Source organism: Microcaecilia unicolor, chromosome 3 (assembly GCF_901765095.1).
Source record: "Microcaecilia unicolor chromosome 3, aMicUni1.1, whole genome shotgun sequence".
Taxonomy (NCBI): domain Eukaryota; kingdom Metazoa; phylum Chordata; class Amphibia; order Gymnophiona; family Siphonopidae; genus Microcaecilia; species Microcaecilia unicolor.
Genome location: NC_044033.1, coordinates 478,784,195 through 478,807,517, shown reverse-complemented (window position 1 = coordinate 478,807,517; position 23,323 = coordinate 478,784,195). Strand labels below are relative to the sequence as shown.

At 41.2% G+C, this 23,323-nt stretch overlaps 1 protein-coding gene across 1 annotated transcript in view; it reads right to left on the bottom strand.

Annotated features, from left to right (window-relative positions):
* The window catches only part of KCNQ5 (potassium voltage-gated channel subfamily Q member 5), an 846,390-nt gene that overhangs the window by 244,215 nt on the left and 578,852 nt on the right, over positions 1-23,323 (bottom strand). The window contains 1 exon segment of the mRNA XM_030199036.1: positions 23,044-23,170. Within this exon segment, the coding sequence (XP_030054896.1) occupies positions 23,044-23,170 (127 nt within the window).

Sequence of the window (23,323 nt, the reverse complement as noted above, 5' to 3'; positions counted from 1 at the left end):
CTTTTCAGCAGGACTATGTACACTTTTTACAGACTCCTGTCCATGCCTATTCCATGCCCCGATGAACAGAAGCAAACACAGGCGCTAGAGGGTGTTAGCGCCATACTAGCGCCTGCGTTTGCTACTGCCTCATGATCAGAGCCCCTGGGCTCTGATCACAACTAGCATACAAATGTATGCAAAACAGGGCTCTTAGCACAAATAGCATGCAAATGCATGTTAAACCTATTCATCCCCAATAATCAGCGACCAGCGCGCCAAAAATTGGCACGCTGGCTGCGGCAAACCCTATGCCAGCTCGCAGCTGGCGTTAGGGTTTGCAGACCATTGGGGAGGAATGGTGAACCCTGTCCAGCATGCATTTGCATGCTAGCTGGCCCCCATTCCCCCCAATGCAACACCCCCCCCCAGGAACTGACGACCTCCCCCCACAGGTTCAGGGGGGACTGGAGATCCAGTTAGTCTTCAGCCCCCTATCCCCCCCAGCATTAGCAAGACGTCCCTGGTGGTTCAGTGGGCCGCTGTCAATCTCCCCCACCTTGAGTTGGAGGAGGGAGGTGGCTTGCCTCCCTCCTCTTCCTTCAACGCTGCCTGCAAAATGGCGGTGCCCAGCCCTGCCCAGTGTATAAGGGCTGGTGTGAAGCCCTGCCCAGCGCATCCCAGGATACACTGGGCAGGGCTGGGTGCCACCATTTTGCAGGCGGCATCAAAGGAAGAGGAGGGAGGCCACCTCTCTCCTCCATCTCAAGGTAGGGGGGTGGGGGGATTGACAGCGGCCCACTGGACCACCAGGGACTTCTTGCTAATGCTGGGGGAGGATAGGGGGGGCTGGAGACTCACCGGATCTCCAGTCCCCCCTGAACCTGTGTCAGGGGGGGTCGGGTGGACCATAAGTCCGCCAAACCTCTAGCCCCTGTTTTGCCTTGCTCGGGGCAGGGGTAGTTGGGGTCTGGTGGTCCCATGGACTCCCCCCAGCCCCTGTGTTTGACAGGTCTGGGCTTTTGACAGTAGGTAGGTTTGAGCATTTACACTTGTCATTGAGCTAGAATAACTGATCGTGCCTAATGCTAGGCGAGTATTCTATAATGACAATTACATGCATAATTGACAGTATAGAATTTGTGATTAGCACACATCATCCTGGCACTTAACCTTAGGTGACCTGTACAGAATTGCCCCTATCTGCTGGATTCCAGGCATAGTCTATTGTTACACTTCCTATTTGTGACAGAGGCTTAGGGGGACTGGTTTGAGTGAGAGGGGAATTTTAGAATGGGGCAGGCCAGATGGGGCTTCCTGAGGGGGGTAGTATGGGGGTCACATTGGGGGGGGGGCAGGGAATGGGAGTCCATACTCCAAGAGCCAGTTGTACTTAGTGCTTCCACTAAGTTGCAGTAAGTGCAGCAGTGCTATCAGCAGTCGTGACAGCTAGTGCGTGATACTGACTGGTGCACTGTCACTGACAGACATGCCTTGCTCCACCCCTGTGATGCCCACTCACCACATTAAGCAGCTAGCGTGGATTTTTGCTGCTCTGGCTATTATAATATACGCTAGTGGTTAGCACAGGTTTACACGTTAATATCTAAGATGCAGTAATGCCCACACTAGCTGCTCAACACAGCTTAGTTAAAGGGCCCCTTGGCATCAAGCTTTGCACCCAAATACTCAAGAATCAACTTCCAGCCAAATGATTGAACAAGGTGTTTTACAGCTTTTTTTTTTTTAATAGAATTCAGATACAATAATTCCCTGCCCTACAGAGTTTTTTTTTTTAAATATTTGAGTACCCTGCTCCTAACCCTACTTTCTTGCTTCCTGCTCCTTTACTTTACCTCTTGTTTCCAAACCCCCCTCCTCTCTTCCCTCCAACCCCACCACCTGCTCCCTGTAAAACACAATTGGATTTATTTTTCTTCTTTGCAAAGAACGCTCAAGTCAAGTTACAGCATTATGGAATTCAGACTCTTGCCCCTAGTTTCCCCCACCTTCCTTTCCTCTGCCCAGAAGCTGTTCTCCTCTCCTCTGAACACCTCTCTCCCCAAGCCCTTTTCTCTTTCCCTCTGCCAGCACCAGCTCTCCCAGGAAGTCAGATTGCATTCAATGAGAAGTTGGAGAAGCACAAACAGAAATGCACTTTCTCCTGTACTGAGCAAAGCAGAAAGGCATAAGAGATGCTCGTTGCCAAAACTGACACATTCCAACACCTACATGAAAATAAAATGTCTTTTTTCTACCTTGAGTTTTCTAATCACTTTAATCTTGGTCTATTTTTATCTCCTTGGTTTTCTTTTACCTTCTTTTCCAAGATCTATTGCCTGTTTTCTGTTTTTATTCTTTCTCTTCCATCCCTACCTCTGTCTGACACTGATATATTTCTTTCCATTTCATTTTCCTTAGTTTCTTTATCTTTACCTCTTTATCTACTCCTAGCTGCCTCAGTCATCCCACATCAATCTTCTTTCCAGTCATCCCCTTTCAATATCCTTTTCTAGTCCACTCTGTTGCCATCTCTTTGCCTCTCTCACCTTGTCACTTCTGTCCATCTTTTTTGTTTTACAGTGCCTCTCATCCCTTCCCATCTTTGGTTTTACTCTTTCTTCTCCACCATCCCACATCTTCATCTTAAATAAATAATGAAGTATATATGTGAACTTATAGTCCAACAATCCAGAAAGAAAAATCAGTGGGTAACAGTAAAACATATACAGTAAACAAAGTTTCAAATACAAAACATGGAATATATGTACCAATATGTAAAAACTAAATAAATCCCTCAAACAACACAAAACCATGCGAAAACCATTCCTGCTGGAATTCTGCACCAACAAAATTCAAAATTCTGCGCAAAAATTTGAAAATTCTGCGCACAAAATTTGCAAATCCCATAAAATCCTGTGCACAAAATTTGCAAATTCTGCAATTTTATTAGTTATTATTTAACCAATATTACAGCCTCCCTGTACACAGATACCATCCATATTTTTCCCAGCATCCATATTTTTTCCAGCCCCCTCCCAGCACCCACACACAGCATCTACCTTTACAGCCCCTTCCCTCCCTCTCTCCCTCCCTCCATCCAAACATAGCATCCACCTTTTTTACTCGGGGGGGGGGGGGGGAAGGGGGCAGGCGGTGGGACCAAGGCTTGGGTAGAGAGGCGGAAGGGGGATGGCGGGACCAAGTTGTGAGGGAGTCAGCAAGCCTTTACCGTGGGCAGGGGAGGCAGCCATCTAACTCTCAGAGCGCAGATTTTGCACAAAAATGTGGAATTCTGCGCAGCTGTGGAATTCAGCACAAATTATGTGCTCTGCAGTCACGCAGAATTCTGGCAGGAGTAACCAATAGATTTGCCAACTCTACCTTCACTGCCCAATTAAGTAAATAGCAAGGCTTTTACGGCCTTTTACTAAACCATGCTAGCGATTTCCATGCAGCAAATGTAACGGAGCCCATTCAAAATGAATGGGTTGCAGCGCATTTGCAGTACTGGGAAATGCTAGTGCAGTTTAATAAAAGAGGCCCTTAATTTCTTTACTAGGCTGCAGGAAGCACTAACGTATGCTTACCACGGCTTAAAATCCCTTACCGCAAGGCAGACTTAGGTGTCCCGTGGTAATTTTAGCATCTGCACACACTTTCTATGTGCCTAAAAATATTTTTTATTTTTTTTTAGTGCTGGGGGTGGGTGGGGATGGAGAGTAGGAATGTACTGTGCTAATTGGTTAGCACGGCTACATCATTGAGTGCTAACCAAGGGGGTCTTTTACGTAGGCATGTTGGCATTTTTAGCGCTTGTTAAAAATAGGCAAGCGTTAAACGTTAACGACACCAATGTATTCCTATGGGCATCTTTAGCATTTAACACGTGCTTATTTTGAAAATTTGGGGAAATTAGTGTGTGGCCATTATCGGAAAAATGGAAAAAGCTGCCTTTTACTGGTAGCACTAAAAGTGGCCTCAACACACAGGAGAGACCCGCATTGGAGCTACTGCAGCTGCTTGGTAAAAGGGCCCCTTAGAAAAAGCCAGAATGTTTCAATGAACTCCTTTCCAATAATGTGACCATCTCTGGGAAAAGGTGACTAAAGTCTCAGATCCAAAATGTTGAGAATGGTCAGTTTTTCATATCATAGTTCTATTAGTATGAAAAAAGTGACATGCTTGAACTTTTGTAACTTTTTTTTATTTTTTTCACATAAAACAGAATTCATTTTTTTATTTCTGGAGACTTTAGTTACTTTTTCCCAGAGATGGTCACAAATTTGACAGCCTAACAGAAAAGATTACCAAGGAATAAGCAGACCAAGGGGTTCGTCCAATCCAGGAAAAAAAATCCTTCTCTCAGTGAGTTACAATAAAACATACAGTAAACATAAAATCACATATGCAGAACATAAAGTACCTGTACCAATATGTACAAAAAGAAATATATCCCAAAAAACAACAAACCCACCCTAAAACCAATAGATCTCTCAGATCTAACAAACCTCACGCTTCATTTAGGGCCTCTTTTACAAAGTCACGTTAGTAATTCCGCACAGCAAATGAGAGGAAGCCCATGGGAATTGAATGGAATCACTAGTGCGGCTTTGTAAAAGAGGCCCTTAAGAACCAGAAGTCTCTGTAAATAAAAAGGCTTTTAATTCTCATAAAGTTCAGAAAATCTGATGAACCCCCTCCCATAAATTTGACAGACTAACAGAAAAGGTTACCAGTGAATGATCAGACCAAGGGATCATCCAGCCCCTTAAGTCTATAAGCATTGTGAAACAACAAAGCATATGATTACTCTCATGGGCTGGAAAATCAACCCACCAAGCCAAGTCCAAAACTGAAATAGCATCCAAAAACTCCTTCCCAATCAAATCTCCTCCTTCCCCCATATGCACATTAAGGGCTAGATTCTATAAATGGTGCCTAAAATATCGGCGCCTAAACCTCCCCGCTTAAGTGGCATTCTATAAGCCACGCCTAAAGTTCTAAATGGTAAATAGAATAACCTTTAAGCGGAGAGGTGTGTGTAAATTTAGGCGCCACCATGTGCACCAACGAAAACATGGTACAAATGCCCACGCCTAAATTTACGTGTGCGGCATCTATATTCTATAATTATACACATAACTCCAAACCACGTCTCTGATCCACCCTGGAATATCCAATGACCCTCCCATTTCCATGCCTCCTTTTTTGGGCCACGTGTAAATTTGAGGTGCAGATCCTGTGCCTAAATTTAAACACGCTAGTCCCAATTAAATCTAATTAGTGCCGCTAATTGCTTGTTAACAAGCCAATCATTGGCACTAATTAGCTTGTTATTCTATTAAATTGTGAGAACAAATTGAAGCCATGCCTAAATTTGCCCATGCAAGTTTTGGTGACTTTTATAGAATCAAGGTGTAAATCCTCCCTAAAATCAAGGCTAGAAAAGAATCCATATCCTCCCAAGTACTATAACGGGAAGCTTATTTTTAGGCACCATGAATGCGCCTATTGGATATAATTCTATAAAGGAAAAGTATAGCAAGGCAAAAGCACACCTAGCTTTTAGGCACCATAGTGCTGGTATAAATGCAGATGCCTTGATAGCTAACCCCCCCCCATGCATTAATGATAATACTCTATAATTTAGGTGTGTAACTGTATGCTCCACCCAGCTCTGCACAGACTCTGAACTGAGTAGCATCCCATTAGGTGCAATTTTATAGAACAGTGTGTAGCTGGACATTTGCATGCATTTTGGTGCCTACATGTTGGCACCCTCCTTATAGTACTGCCCTCTAATTCTATAACAGTGTGCTTATAAATATAGGCACCTATTCTATATAGTAAATTAGTGTCCAACGTGGAGGGGCATTTTCAATATGACGCCTAAGTCTGACTTTGGATGTTTTGCTCATTGAGTCCAGAATCCAAATAGTGAATATAGCAAATGTCAAAACAGCAAAGCATCAATCTTTTTTTTTTCCAAAAATGGCCACTTGCTAGATGTTTTTGTGCTCTCTGTGTTTATCTTTTTGGTCAATTGGAGAGTTCTAACCAGCCAGTTCTAGTAATCCCATGGGGAAGTCCACATTCCCAATTTACCAGGAGATTACACTTACAAACCTAACAAAGCTCGCTCAAAGGATGCACAAAAGAGTGTATAAAGGAAGCATACCCTTCATCAGCTTGCTTCCGTTGAGCATCAGTACTGCCACCTATCTATGATGTAATTAGATGAGGAGCTTACATCCCTGGCCATCTAAAGTGCAGAATGGAAATTGCCAATGAATATCTTAAAAGTCTCTTTGGATTATGTAATGTAAATCCAAAAGTTAAAGTAACAGCAGGAGCAATAAAACAAGCCATTTCTGTCTTCAGCAGCTGCTGGTCAGCAGATCCAGTGTCCACGGCATTGGGGTCTAATGAAGAGTGTCAATAGTGGGGCCAATGTGTAACATCACTGGGAGCAAGCTCACTATTCTTGAGTGTCTACAGTACCCCCATTGTCTTTTCCTGCCAATCTTACTGTCTCTCTTTTTACACTTGCCTACATAGAGGAGAAGCCTAGGACTTAAAGTACTGGGCTAGGAACCAGAAAAATCATGCTGCTGCTTGTGATCTTGGGCAAGTCACTTAGGGCTCCTTTTACAAAGCAGCTGTAAGCCTAATGTGGGCTTACCGCTCGCTATACAGGAAGTACCACTGGGCTACCACAGCAGCCTGGCGGTACTTCCCACCCCTAGTGTGCCGTCATTTCCGGCACTACAAAAATGTATTTATTTTTGTAGCGCCGGAGTGTACCTGGTGGTAATCAGGTAGTGTCGCGTGCTGCCCGGTTACTGCTGGGTTAATGCGGGAGAACTTACCACCACCTCAATCGATGGTGGTAAGGGCTCCCATCTGAAACGGTCGCACATCAAGTGCTTTATTTGCCACATAGCCATTTCCTGCATGAAGGTGAGACTTCCCTTTTACCAGCTGCAGTAAATGGGGGCTTCGGTGTGTGTATAAACACGCGCCAATTCCAGCGCTGGTCCCCTTTTGCCGCAGCTTGGTAAAAGGGGTCCTTAACTCTCAATTGTCTCAGGTACAAACTTTGGGGCCCTTTTACTAAGCGGCAGTAAGCCCAATGCGGGCTTACCACTCGCCATTCCAGAATTACTGCCAGCCCAACGAGAGCGCCAGTCGTAGTTCCACCCCCAGCGTATGACATTTCTGGCACTAGCAGAAATATTTGAAAAATATTTCCACAGGGTGCTACTGCCGGGTTAGTGTGGGAGCCCTTAGCGCCACCTCAATGGATGGCAGTAAGTGCTCTCCTCTGTATGGCCACATAATAAGTTCAATCTTACTGCATGGCCATTTCTTTTGTCAACCTTTTTACCAGGTGGTAAAAAGAGCCTCAGCATATGACAAAAACAGTTCCCACCATTAGCACATGGCCCTTTTTACCACAGCTTAGTAAAAGGACTCCTTAGATTGTGAGCCCTACAGAGAGCACATCTGGCCAAGACACCTCCTCATTCCTCCCTATGATCATAAATTTAGTCTGTTCTGTCTGTTCCTTTTTCAGTCATGCCTCCTTGCACATCCTTCTACTTATGTTGGTTATTTCAAGGTTGGATTACTGCAGTTTACCTTATCAAGGTCTCCCTGCTTTTCAGTTACACAGGCTACAATTAATTCAGAACACCACTTTTAAATTAATTCATAACAAAAAGAGAGATGGTCACGTGCCTCCTCTTCTTTCTACTTCACATTAGAATCCAGCTACCATTCATGTCTACTACATAGGTATCCCACTTTTCCTTTTGAGTTCTTTCATTCTGTATTATGCACTTAGATCTCACAACAAAAAGTCTCTTAGCTGTTCCTTCTTATTTCAAGGTTACCTGGTTAATACATGGTGTTCTTCTTTTTTTGTTGTTGCGCCTGTATTATGGAGCTCACGTCCTCCTTGTATTAAACTGGAAGAACTGTTTACTAGATTTGTTTACTAGATTCAAGACTTTTCTTTGAAAAAAGCTTTTGGTTGACCTTTTACTTGCTGTTTCTCATTCTTTCCTCTGGGTGACTTCTCTTTTGCTGATGTGGATTGCCCGATGCTGGGATGGATCATGTTCTCTTGAATAGCTGTTTTGGCCTCCTACTTTGTGTTGCCTTTTCTTAACATTTCTATTTTTAATATGTAAATGCTTATTGTATCTTTGATTTCCTATTGTCTGTGTTCTTGTGTTTATTTTTGTTTTGTCATTTTATATTTCATATTTCTAAACTGCTTACATTTTATCTTTAGATTCTGCAGGACATCAAAAAAACTATGACTACGACAATATATTACCTGCATTGATTATAATTTTGTGTTCAACCTCATCTGTTTAAACCGATGGATCCCAGGAAACTCCTCTATACTCTGTGCCAGGGATTCAATCACAAAGTTGAGCACAGGGTACAATGGGCACCCTTGGTGTGTTCTTCCATGGATAGGAAATGATTCTGAGAGCATCTTGTTAATCAAGAGTCTGGCCTGAGGGGATGAATAGACAGGGCTTTTTTTTTTGAGGGGGTACTGAATACCGGCACTTTTTCCATTGTCTGTGAAAATTGACCCATGAACCCATGGAGTTTTAATGAAAGAGCTCAGGCTCTATACACAAATTCTGCCTTGCCATAGGTTCTATGACTGGTTGCAGGGGGCCTGGCTATTGTGGGGTGGGTCCTAAATGATCACCCCAACCCTGAAGGGTGGCCTAGCATCTGAGTACCAGCACCTTTTGTGCTAGAAAAAATGCACTGTGAATAGAACACAAACATCCAATCCAGGAAGGCCCATCTGCCTTAAAATATTGAAAAGAAAGGACCATTTCAGCTAGAAGAAGTTTGTTTTAGCATCCAGGGTTAACACAACTATGGAGATCTGGCCCTGTTCTGACAGTTAAAGAATATTAAATAATCTATGGGTGTTTCCAGTCAAGTCCTCCTCAGGATAAACCTAGTCTGATGTGAATGGGCCAGCCTGGGCATCGAATTTTCCAAATGAAACTGCAACACCTTAGGCCAGTACCTACATATCCACATTAAGAAATGAGATGGGGTGATGGGAATTCATAGCCATCTCATCTTTATTCTTTTTTTGTGGAGCAGCATTATGGAAACATTGAGAAGCTCACCAGCCAACTCAAGCGCAGACCCAAGACTACGAAGAATCTAACTAAAATTTAGGGCATATTCATCCTGAAATTTTTTTTTGTAGAATTCCATGGGATACCCATCAGGCCCCACATCTTTATCATTCTGCATCACATTAATCACCCTCTGCACCTCCACCACAGATAAAGGGTATCACAAGGACTCCTTCTGCTTTCTATAAAGACATAGGACCATAACTTTATTCAGAAATACCTGAATCACTGACCCCATTGGAACATCAGACATGGCATTCAACTCATTCAAGTGATTTAGGAGTATACGCTCCAAATCCTTCGCAGAATGATGCACTCTGCCCGATCTATGTTTACTAATGATGGTGACTACTGCCCATCATCTAACAACTCAAGCCAGGAAAGCTGCTATTTTGTTCCCACATTTGTAATGTTTTAGCTTTGCAAATTTCAAGGCAGTCTCCATTTTCCCCACCTCCAACTTCCTGAGTTGGTCCTGGTCCAGACACAACTGTCTGTTCACTCTACAGCCTTGGGGCCCTGTTTACTTAACCGCATTATAGGCGCATTAACATTTTTAATGCACGTTAACCATGTACGTGTGTTAACCATGTAAGCACCTACAATATCCCCATAGGCACCTACACAGCACGTGCGCTAATTGTAGGTGCATTAAAAACAGTAACACACCTTAGTAAACAGGGCCCTTGCTCTTTACTCCTAATTCTTGAAGCTGTCAACAGGTCATGTTTTCAGGATAGCTCTAATGAATATGTATAACAGAGATGTGCATAAAATGGAGGTAGCAGGCTTGAAAATCTCTCTCATGCATATTCATTAGGGATATCCTGAAAACCTGAGCTGTTGGCAGCCCTCTAGGATTGGGAGTGGAATACCACTGCTCTAGGGGAGCAAGATTGCTTCTGTTTCAATTCAGATATGTGCTTTTCTAGTTTGGACACAGCCTCCCTGTGCCTCCTCTGCAGGGCACTAGCATAAACTAATTATGTGACTCCTCAAAACAGCCTTTTGTGTTTTCCACTAAGAACCAGCCCATAGTCCTAAGGATTATAAAAATAAATGCATATTTGAAGGGGTTAGGGTATGAAATGTCATACTTCTTTCAGAGTACATCTAGCCTAAACCTCATAGAATAGACTCCCTTAGATCTTTATTTTCTGTTTTCCAAAAACCAGTTAATGAAGCTGCAGTGGCACTAATGAATAGACTGTAGAAAAAATTAAGATGTACATTGCGCATATGGAAAGTCATTATTGTATGTACTGGCTCACAGAAAAAAAATAAAAAATAACAAACAAGTATAATTAAACTGTTTTTGTTCCATGTACTACTCTGGAAGATCCTTAAGGGCAGCTGAACAAAAGTAACTTTGAACCTGACCCTTGATCAACCACATGTTTATTTTATTTTTTCAGCTGTTATGTAACTGAACAAAATAATTTGTGCTTGACCACTAGCTTAACTACCATAATTAGAGAGAACAGCTTTCACTGCAGTTACATCCTTCAGTTAAATTAAGCTTAACCAGGATAGTAATTACTGATAATTAACCAACCAAAGGCATAATTAAAGTCCAAAACAGCTCTCACAGAGTCACTTAGATTCATGACTGTTAAAAATACTTTAAACAACTCTGAACCTTTTCCGGGGCTACCTTAACAGAGATCTGAATTTTAGTTTTCCACCTAATGGGCCAATAGAGTTTAGGCATGACAGAGAAAGGATGTACAGGAAGGTAAGATCAAAGACATTCAGGATAGGGATGGGGGTGTGAAGGAAATTATTTCCCATCTGGAGAAAAGCAGTGGTCTGCAAAGTGTTAATTTTTGGGATGACCAAAGTCAATTCTCCTTTTCAGTTTAATTAAGATACTTATATAGTCCACTTAACCAACCATTAGTTCAGAGCAGATTACAACTTAAACATTACTCAAATTAATTCCATTCAATAAATCACAATACAAACATTAACATTAAAATAGAGTAAAATAAAAAATATAAGAACATCTGTGCATTATAATGTAATGAATATTAACTCATAACAACCTAACATTCATCAAATCATAATAATAATAATAATAATAATACAAATTTAATTTTAAAATGTTTTTACCTGTACATGATAAATGAACATTCAATAACTCATTAAACCTTACATAAGAAATAAATACTAACAAAACAGATTGATTTCAGTGTTTTAATTATTGAAGGCTCCTTTTACTAAGCTGCGGTAAAAAGTGGCCTGCGGTAGTGTAGGCGCTTGTACTGGGTGTGCGCCAGGCCAGTTTTTACCACATCTACAAAAAAAATTTGTTTTTTTTAATGGGACGGGAAAAGGGCCTGCAGTAAAAATGAAACCAGCGCGCGTTCAAAACCGGCCTGAGCCGTTAACGCCACCCATTGATCTAGTGGTAAAGGCTCAGGTGCTACATGCTCGGTGACCGGTTGGCATGCGCCAAGTGCCGACTACTGCCGGAACCGGCATACGTAGGAGGAAATAAAGAATTAATTAATCCAGGCTTTATGGGTGCACACCAAATCTGAAATTACCGCCAGGAGGGTGCGCTGACCTGGCAGTAGTCTCATTTTGGCACACATTACACAAAGGTAGAGCCTACCGTGGCTTAGGAAAAGGACTCCTTAGACATTATAGCGGAGTTTCTATATATGATGCCTAAAAGAAATCGGTGCTGAAATCAGTGCTGACTATATAATCAGTACCTAGACTTAGGCGCCGATTTTAGAATATGCTTAGTTGATATTTCAGCACCTAAATCTATGCACATCCATTTACACCAAAGAAAATGTGGCATAAATCCCAGCGCGTAGATTTAGGCACACTGGGCCGTATTCTATAACTAGGCATGCAAATTTTGGAATGCCCACGAAATGCCCATTTCCCTGCCTATAACTATGCCCCTTTTTGCCTGCATGTGTTAGAAGTTCGGTGCACATCATTAGAGAATACATTTAGGGGCCCTTTTAGCGAGTTGTGTAAGGGCTCCCCGTCACATGACCATGTGGTAAGAGTTTTTTAAACGCATGGCCATTTTGTTTTTAGGGGTTTTTTTACCCGCTGTTGTATAAAGGACCCTGGTGCACGGGAAAAATGGCCCCTGCCACTACCACAGGGTCCTTTTTCCTGCAGCTTGGTAAAGGACCCCTAAATCTGGCACATGAAGGAGCAGGAGCGATTGGGAATTCTTTCTGCCTCATCAGCTAGACTATCAGGGAGTTCATGAGGGCCTGGGGGTGGGAGTTGGAGCTGCCTTCTGGGAGGGTTTGGAGATGTTGACTCGGGGAAAGGAAGGGTCTGCACGTCTTTTACAGGCAACGGACCCTTTAAGAATGGCTCCCAGAGAGAAGAATAAGGCAGCTTATTCATTTATTGCAGTTGTCACTTACTTGAAACGCCGAGTTACTATAGGCCAATAATCTCTGTGGTAAATTTAGCTGCAATAAAATCCAATATTTTACTGCAGCTTAGTTACTTCCCCCCTAAATATGTATGTCAACCTGACCCAACAACAACAAAAAAAAGAGCAGAAGTAAACCCCTAACAGTCCACACAACAGAAACAAAAAGAAGAAAGAGGTAGACCAATGTGATTCCAAAGCAAGTGGTTTATTGATGAGGTATGGCTAAAATTAACTTGACACAGTCCTGCGTTTCGGCGCCTGATGCACCAGGCTCAGGCATCAAGCATATATTTTTCTGTAAAATAATATAAATACAGTAAAAACTCTGAACTAAAAACTATTAAATACATGTACAAAAAAGCCACATGCTGTGAAATCAAAAATGTAATACAAAATAAAGCATTGATAAGTTTAAAAAATATAAACTGATAAAACAATATGATAACTAGTAAGCATTTAGGATCATAATAAAGTGGGACTAAAAAGATAAATGCAACATAAATATATAAAAAACGATGTATACAAATATAAATATAAATACAAATGTAAAATATTCTATGCATTGAATATAAAGTTGCAAAAACACTGAAGTACTCAATGTGTTTAATGAATGGCCACATTAATACTATCCAAAATATAATTGTTCTCATAAAAAGAAATAATGGACAAACCAGCCACAAATGATGACCATGGGACAATAAGAGCAAATGTGTGCACTAAAACGGCATCTAATCAAAAGAGATATAATTCACTGAACAGTAAGAACATAGGAGCGAGTAGCACAACATAAATAATTAGTGTGTCATAAAAACATAAGTATGTGTAGTAATATTAAGACTCGGTAACAAGAGGCACTGTGTAGAAAAACAGTGTTTTCTAAAAACATATATGTGGTGTTACTGTAGCAGGGTGACTATAAAATAGAAAACAGAATGTGTGTGTGTGTGTGTATATATATATATATATATATTCTGTTTTCTATTTTATAGTTGTCCTGCTACAGTAACACTATATACATATGGCCGGTTCAAATCCCGCTGCTGCTCCTTGTGATCTTGGGAAACTCACTTAACCCTCCATTGCCTCAGGTACAAACTTAGATTATGAGCCCTCCTGGAACAGAGAAATATCCAGTGTACCTGAATGTAACTCACCTTGAGCTACTACTGAAAAAGGGGAAAAAATCAATATAGAAAAGCAATAAAGTGATGTGATCTCAGCGTAAGTGCTGGAAAATTAATAAAATGCAGTGCCTTGTGCCACACAGAAAGAATGTGAAGCAGTTCAAGCAACAATTAAAAACTTTGTACTGAAACAAAGGCTATTTATGTAGCTTAGCGGGGTTTAAAAAGAAAAGTCCATAAGCCATAAGTAGCATAAAATGTATTGTACTATTTTGGAATCTTACCATGTACTTGTGACCTGGATTGGTCACTGTTGGAAACAGGATATTGGGCTTGATGGAACTTCGATCTATCCCAGTATGGCAATACTTATATTCTTATTGTGTATCTGGATTTTCAGAAGGCGTTTGACAAAGTACCTCATGAAAGACTCCTGAGGAAATTGGAGAGTCCACTTCTCAGGCGCGGCCACGATGCTGATCTGCAAGGGCAGGCTTCTGTTTCTGTGAGTCTGACGTCCTGCACGTACAACGTACAGAAACAGAAGCCTGCCCTTGCAGATCAGCAACGCAGCCGCGCATGAGAAGAGGACTTCAGCTGGCGGGGGTTGGGGACCTCCGCCAGCAAAGGTACCCAACAGCAGCGGCGGGTTGGCGGCGGGAGGGGGGGGGTCAAAGGGGTTGGCAGTGGGGGGGGGGGGGGGGGGCAGGGTCAAATCTACTGGGGCCCATGCCCCCGTGGCCCCACGTAGCTATACCCCTGCAGGGTAGCACTGGAAATGGCACATGTGGGCAGAATTATCACTGGGCTGCTGAAGTAACCCAGCCGTGCGCTCCAACCCTTTAGTAAAAGGGCCCATAGTGCCTTGTGCTAACAAATGGCTGTCAGCGTAATATGCAGGAAGAATGTGAAGCAATTTAAGCAACAATTGAAAGTTTTGTACTGAAAGAAAGGCTAATATATAGCCGATGGTCTGACAAGCAGATAATCAAAGAAAAAGTGCTATCTAGTCAAACAAATAGAAGTTTATGCCAAAGGAAACAAGAGCTGTAGAATGACTGCCAGTCTGAGGATCATTGCAAGAGAGTAAAAGAGTAACCTTGCACATAACAAAAGGCATAGTTCTCTCTAGACCAGTACAAGCTTTATGCTAAAGTGAAACTAAAGCTATGAATGACTGCCAATGTGACACGCATTGCACAAGAATGAAAAGCTTACCAAGTGAACAGTGCCCGGAGAAATAAAAACACTTATCAAAGATACTAACAGATTGAGGTTAGGTAACTAGCGTGTCAAAGAAAGACAGTGAAGTATAAGCCAGACAAGTACAACTATAAATAAAGTAGAAAACTGGTGTGAAAATTGGACAACCAATCAGTAGTATCTGTCAAGCCTCTTTCTGGAGAAAATCAAGCCACATTCTCAGAAACATTTGAAAAATGGGCAAGCCACATAATAAAAAGTGAGGTATGAGAGTAAAAATGAAGATGTGAACATATCCAATGAAATTAATTAAGCTAAGTAACAGAAGATGATGCAATTTACAAAGTAGAGCGCAAAGAAAGCATATATAAGTGAAAAATAAACAACCACATTTTGAGAGTGACACCATGGAATAGTGCAAATAAATGGTGGTGCAAAAACGTGAAAAATTGTGTGTGCATTAAAGTATTATGTTATAATGTAAAAAATACTATATAAAAGCTTAAAGTGGCGTGGGGAGGCATTTTTGATATGACATCTAAGTCCAACTTTGGACGTTTTGCTAAAAACATCCAAAATTCAAGTGGGGAATGTGGTCATTTTAAAATAGAAAAAGTCTATCTTATTTTTGAAAATGGTTATTTGCTATTTGTTATTTGTTGCGCTGAAAAATGGCCTGTGCTGGTGTAGACATGTGTATTGGATGCACGCAAGACCATTTTTCAGCGCACCTGCAAAAAAGGCCTTTTTTTGGTTGAAAATGGACATGAGGCAAAATAAAAGTTGGCGCGCATCCATTTTGGACCACCATCCATTGACCTAGTGGTAAGGTCTTGCGCATTAACCGGCAGTAATGGTCTACGCACGTACAATGCTGATTACCACTTGGTGACCGCTGTACACCAGAAAATTTCTGGCGTGTTTAGTGGACACGCGTAAAAAATGAAATTACTACCTGGGCCATGCAGTAGCCGGGTGATAGTTCAAAATTGACATGCTTAGGAAGCGCATATGTGCTTACATGGCTTAGTAAAAGGGCCCCTGTGTGTTTATCTTTATGGTCCATTTTTGAAAAAAAAAAAAACTCAAATGAAAAATGCACAAAATCAAGCTATTGGGATGTGAGAAGAGCCAACTTTCTTAGTAGACTAGCCACACAGACATCCCAGGAGAGCAATGGGGCACCCTAGGGGGCACTGTACTGGACTTCAAATAAATGCTCCCAGGTACACATCTCACTATTGCTCTCTTATCTTGTCTGCTAAGCCCCCCAAAACCCACCCAAAACCCAATACTCCCAACTGTACACCACTAAAATAATCCTTATGAGTGTACCTATATGTGGGTACAGTGGATTTCTGGTAAGTTTTGGATGGCTCACAGTTTCCACCACAAGTGTAACAGGTAGGGTCCACCTGTCTGTAGTGCACTGCACCGACCACTACACACTCTAGGGATCACAGCATGCTTCTCGATACCCTGTCCTCACTTGCATTCCAGGGCTCTGTCCTTTCCTGGTTCTCTTCCTACCTCTCCCTCCGCACCTTTAGTGTTCACTCTGGTGGATCCTCTTCTACTTCTATCCCTCTGCCTGTCGGCGTACCTCAGGGTTCTGTTCTTGGTCCCCTCCACTTTTCTATCTACACTTCTTCCCTTGGTTCATTAATCTCATCCCATGGCTTTTCCTACCATCTCTATGCTGATGACTCCCAAATCTACCTTTCTACCCCTGATATCTCACCTTGCATCCAAACCAAAGTTTCAGCGTGCTTGTCTGACATTGCTGTCTGGATGTCTCAACGCCACCTGAAATTAAATATGACCAAAACCGAGCTTCTCATTTTCCCCCCCAAACCCACCTCCCCGCTCCCCCCGTTTTCTATTTCTGTTGATGGCTCTCTCATTCTCCCTGTCTCCTCAGCTCAAAACCTTGGGGTCATCTTTGACTCTTCTCTCTCCTTCTCTGCTCATATCCAGCAGATTGCCAAGACCTGTCGTTTCTTTCTTTACAACATCCGTAAAATCCGCCCCTTTCTTTCCGAGCACTCTACCAAAACCCTCATCCACACCCTTGTCACCTCTCGTTTAGACTACTGCAATCTGCTTCTTGCTGGCCTCCCACTTAGTCACCTCTCCCCTCTCCAGTCGGTTCAAAACTCTGCTGCCCGTCTCATCTTCCGCCAGGGTCGCTTTACTCATACTACCCCTCTCCTCAAGACCCTTCACTGGCTCCCTCTCCGTTTTCGCATCCTGTTCAAACTTCTTCTACTAACCTATAAATGTACTCACTCTGCTGCTCCCCAGTATCTCTCCACACTCGTCCTTCCCTACACCCCTTCCCATGCACTCCGCTCCATGGATAAATCCTTCTTATCTGTTCCCTTCTCCACTACTGCCAACTCCAGACTTCGCGCCTTCTGTCTCGCTGCACCCTACGCCTGGAATAAACTTCCTGAGCCCCTACGTCTTGCCCTATCCTTGGCCACCTTTAAATCTAGACTGAAAGCCCACCTCTTTAACATTGCTTTTGACTCGTAACCACTTGTAACCACTCGCCTCCACCTACCCTCCTCTCTTCCTTCCCATTCACATTAATTGATTTGATTTGCTTACTTTATTTATTTTTTTGTCTATTAGATTGTAAGCTCTTTGAGCAGGGACTGTCTTTCTTCTATGTTTGTGCAGCGCTGCGTATGCCTTGTAGCACTATAGAAATGCTAACTAGTAGTAGTAGTAGTAGTGCATACTGAGTTGGGCTTACTGCTGTTTTGTAAAAGGACTCCTTAGTGTTTCTGTGACTTTATTTATTTGTGACATTTATATCCCGCATAAGCCCGAGTAAAACTCAGGTTCAATGTGGCTTACATAACAATTAGAAAAGTATGAACACGTTCAAAATATTAACAGAAAGTAAAATATATCATATAATGTTAGACCAGTAAAACTTGAGTTAGGAACAGATGCAATTTTAGTGATTTAACCTAGATAATTGAAATATGGAGGAAAAAGGTGAAGGGCTAGGATTAACTGGAATAGACAGGATTAGTGGGAGATGGGATGAGGTAAAAATTAATGCCATGTTTATTTGAGAAGAGTGCTTATTTCCTTAAATGCTAGACTGAAGAAGTGAGTTTTCAATAGACTTCGGAATAACAAATAATCATCGGTGCATTTGATGGTTTTCTGTATGGAGTTCCAAATTTTAGTGCCTTGATATGAAAAGTTAGCAGCATGGATTGTTTTGTAGGTTACTTTCTTACATTTCGAGAAATGTAGGATAAGATATTCTCTAGATGATATAGAGGCATTACTTGAGGGTAATTCAATGAGATTGTTCATGTACATTGGTTCTGAACCATACAAAAGTTTGTGAATAAAGGTACATAGCTTGAATGATATTCTATATTTTATTGGCAGCCAATGCAAATCACACAGAAGGGGGGGGTTGCTTTGGTGAAGTGTGGCAGTCTGAATATGAGATGCGCAGCAATGTTTTGAGAGGTTTGCAGTTTTTTGAGGAGATTCCCTTTAAGTCCAATCAAATTTTGTTAGGACTCGTGATTGAACTAGGGTATGGAAGACTGATTTTGTGAAGAATGGTCTTAGTCTCCTCAATTTCCATAATGAACTGAAGACACTTGAGACCAATTGAAAATGTGGTTATCTAGAGTGAGGAATCAAAGATTTTCATAGTTGAGTCAAGGGGAATTGTGATGTTTTCAGTGGTAAATGATTTAAGATTTCTAGCTTGATGAGAATTAGTAACTATTAAAAATTTAGCTTTATCAGTGTTGAGTTTTAATTTGAAAATGGATGCCCAAGATTCCATTAGAGAGATATCTAATCTGATGATATGAGTAATTTCATATATTTCTTTAGTGAATGGAATATAGATGGTAATATCGTCTGCATAAATGAATGTTGGGAGACCATTTTTCTACCGTAAATTGTCTAATGGAATCAACATGATGTTAAATAGGATGGGGAACAATGGAGAGCCCTGGGGCACCCCTCAAACAGGGGACCATTCTGATGAAATTGTACCTGATTGTTTCACTTAGAATCATCTAGACCTTAGGAAGTCTGAGAACCATTTTAACATAGCTCCACAGATTCTGTAATGGTCAAGGATGTTTAGAAGGATATTATGATCAACAGTGTCAAAGGCATTGGACATATCAAATTGGAATATTAATATTTTATTACCAAAGCTAAGTTCTTGTCTAAATTTAGCTAGGAGGGTGGTGAGAACAGTTTCAGTACTATGAGAAGGTCTAAAACCGGATTGTGAGCTATATAAAACGGAATGAAGTTGGAGATAGTTCATTAGTTGGTGCGTGACTAACCCCTCCATTATCTTTACCAATAATGGGATTGAAGCCACTGGTCTGTAGGTAGAGACTACACTTAGGTTGGTTTGGGTATTCTTCAGTATGGGAGTCAAAATAATGTTGCCATTTTGAGGGGGGAATAGGCCCTGAGATAGCATTAAAGTTATGTTTAAGTGCAAATAGCTTATGAGTAAATTAGGGGCTAGTTTGAGAAGGTGACTAGGGCAGTTATCAAGTTGAAGTTTGTCTTATTACACCATTTATTCTTTTTCACAAAGCACTTATAAATTGACTATGTTTTTGTAATTCTATCTGATTGTCTTGTAATCTGCTTTGCACTGTTATGGTTAAAGGTGAAATAGAAATCACATAATACAATACAATACAATAACTGCGTCTAAGTTGGGTACCAGCATTTATACCAGGTTTCAGTAGGCGTAAGTCCAACACCCAAAAATTAGGTGTGGGATCCACTCTAAACACTATTTTAGAATAACATTTACCATGAGATTCTATATATCACGCTGAGATTTCCATGCGGAAATCGATAAATATTCCATAATAACACCCATAGTTAACAAGCTAATCAGCGCTGATAATTGCATGTTAGCAAGCAATTATCAGCACTAATTGGCATTAATTAAAATTTACACACACACTACTTGCTAATAAAGTTCTGTAATGTGGTGCGCATAAATTCTAAGTTGCACAGTTCAAAGTGGGCATGGTTATAGGTGTGGAATGGGTGGGTAGTGGGCATTTCTAAAATCTATGCACATTGTTATAGAATACACCTACTCTGCGACTAATTTAGGCATTGGGATTTACACCAGATTTTAGTTGCTGTAATTGACCATGACTAAATTTAGTTGTACAGACCAGCGCTCGGTGTATTCTATAAAGTACTCCTAAATTAAAGTGTACGGAAATCTCGGTGCAATATATACAATCTAGCCCTTAGCGCTGAATTTTTTGGTGCCTAACTTTGGTGCAGTTTATTGAATTTAGGCATACTTTTCATAAGAACACCTATGGTTACACATGTAACTGCCAATTGTTGGTGCTAATTAGATGTATAGGTGCTACTATTCCAAACTAGTGGCAATTGGCACCTAAAGCATCAGCTTATAGAATTGCTTTTCATGCCGACGTAGGCAGTTTGAAATTCAACTACATTATGGCTGAATTTCTGTTGTGAGTTCCCTTGTTATACTCGTATCATTTTTTCCAGCCTATAGGCAAAAGACGCAGGATATATTTATTTATTGGGATTTATTAACTGCCTTTATGAAGAGATTCATCCAAGGTGGTATACAGCAGGTATAGTTTAACATAAAACTTACAATCTTGTTAACAGCATAACAATAGTAAAATAACCAAGAATAAACATAAATACAATAAATGAGGTAAACTTGAAAACAGTAAATTGAAACCTAACAATAGAACTACTGTGAAACAGTATCAAAAATATACACATTTAACAGCAGTGGAATTCAAATACCAGAGATATAATACTAATCATACACCTTATAAGCATGCATTAGAGCATTCAACTAACATAGATATGATGCTAAATAGTTTCTACAAAATGGCTTATCATATAGCTGAGGGACCAAGAGCAAGATATATGATGGGGAACATGATGTGTGGTACAGAGTCAGTTGGGATAATTTGATGATTAGCTAAAATCAAGGCAAGTTCTTTGTATAGTAAAGCAAGAGATAAGGAATTGATCTAAGTTGCAGTATGTGTAGCAAGCTAGTCCAAGTGCAGAATGGGTGTATAGTCAGTTACCCTGCGTATTATTGGCTTTGGAGAACAGCCAGGATTTCACCTGTTTCCTGAAGTAGAGGTAGTCTTGTGTTATATGTAGCCCCTCTGGGAGTAAATTCCAGAGCGTGGGGGCTACTCCTGAGAAGGCTCGCTGGCAGGTTTCATATCATACAATTTCTTTTGATGAGGGTTCAGATAGTGATGATCTTTGAGAGGACCTTAGAGGTCTTAAAGGTGTGTAAAGGGTTAACTTATTCTTTAAGTACTCTGGCCCATTTTGTCTAAGGGCCTTCAAAATCAGAAAGTTTTAAATTTAGCCCTGTAAGGTATTGGTAGCCTGTGTAGGTTTTGCAGGAAGAGTGAGATATGGTCACACCACTTGCAGCCTTCTATCAGTCATGCTTCAGCATTCTGAATTAGTTGGAGCTGATACAAACTCTTTTTGGTTTGGCCAGTGTACAGGGCATTACAGTAGTCTAGTTGTGATGTTATCATGGTATTGACCACTGTGGTCAGACTTGTCTTTTCAATATATATAGAGAGATTTCGTAGCTGCCGAAGGTGATAGAGACAATTTTTGACGGTTGTTTGAATTTGTGGGATCAGAGTGAGTGATGAGTCTAGCAGTAGCCCCCGATTCATGACCTGTGATTTTAGGGTGAGTTCATACTTCCCAAAAGGTATTTTGAAGTTGGGTATTTGTCCACTTGTGTTTGGTACCCAAATAATCAGTTTTATTTGGGTTCAGGCAAAGTTTGTTGTTGTTTGCCCATTTCTGAGTTGTGGTTAGGCAGGCAATTTACTGAGTGCTGTGGGTAGATCTAGTTCAATGGGTATGAGTAGTTGTACATCATCAGCATAAATGTAGAATTTTATGTCCATTGAGCAAAGCAACTCAACCAGAGGCTTGAGGTAGATATTAAATAAAATTGGAGACAGTATGGATCCCCTTGGCACCCCACAGTCCAGTGCCAAGGTAATGATGTGCTGTTGCTGAACAGAACTGGTCGGTAGTTTTCAAGCTTGTCTTGGTCCAGTGAGCTCTTTTAGAGTAGGAGGTGTACCACAGCTCTTTTTAGTGTTGTTGGCAGCTACCTTTCCATAAGAGAGGAATTAACAATTTTAGTGGCCCCTTCAATGAGGCCTGTGCTCATTCGTTGTACAATCTTTGCTGTGCAGGGATCAACAGGGCAGATTGTAGGCCATAGATCTTTCAGGACATTTTCAAGAGCTTCCTCTATGACCCGGTTGAATGAGTCCCACCCAATTGGCTGTGCATAGTGGGGACGAGGGAGTGTTCTCTTCATTAGCTGGTAGGAGCTTGGATGGAATTGTCTGTAGGTCCTGATGGAGAATTTTAATTTTGTTGGCAAAGAAAGTGGCAAAATCAATGCTGGTTAGTTCTGACTGGGAAGGCTGGTTCTGTTGTGGGGTTTGCAGTAGGCTGTTTACTATTTTAAATAGCTGGTTTGAATGTTTTGATGATTAAATAGCTGCTTTAATATGTTTTGATGATTGCTTTGTACAACTAATTTCTTGGCAATAAAAATACTGGCTTGGTGTACTCAGAAATATCTTAATATAGTGGTAGAAAACAAAGAGGTGATGATTATATTTTCATCCTCTAAGCACTGGAAAGCAAAAATGTGAAAACACTGTGGTCAATTTAGTCCTGTCATTCTGAGACTTACTTTGTGAATGGCATCAGATATTTAGATTTTCCTAAATAGAAGCTGTCATGAAACAGTTTATTCACAAAAATATTCAGAACTGACAGACCTCTGGCACAAGTTGAAACCAGATATTTGAAGGCAGAAGGTAGAGCAACCAGACAAGCTTCATTAACATATATTACCCTGCCCTTGAGCCAGACCACCAAGTGTTATTCACTGCCTCTCATACTGGGACCTTCAATTTGAGTCCCAGAGGCTTCAACCTTGAATATGTGTATTCCAGAAAGACTTCAGGCATAGCAATTTTTTTGTAGCTCAATTTAAACAAACCTTGCTTAAAATTTAATAACTCACCAATGACACAAAATGGTTTCCTTGCAAATCGCAACCTTCCTTGCCATCCTCGATATCGACAGCAGCAACCAGCAGACCAGATACGGATGAAATACTCCATACCGAACACCACAATCATGACAAACTCCTTAAAGTGAGGAATTAGAAAGAGATGGGTTTTTAGGAATTCAGACAAGAACATTTCAGTGTTTTAGACAACTCATTATACTGCAGTATACCAATGATCTAAATAGAATAGTATTCATGTTATCATCTTTTTTACCAGCTAACATCAAGCGGG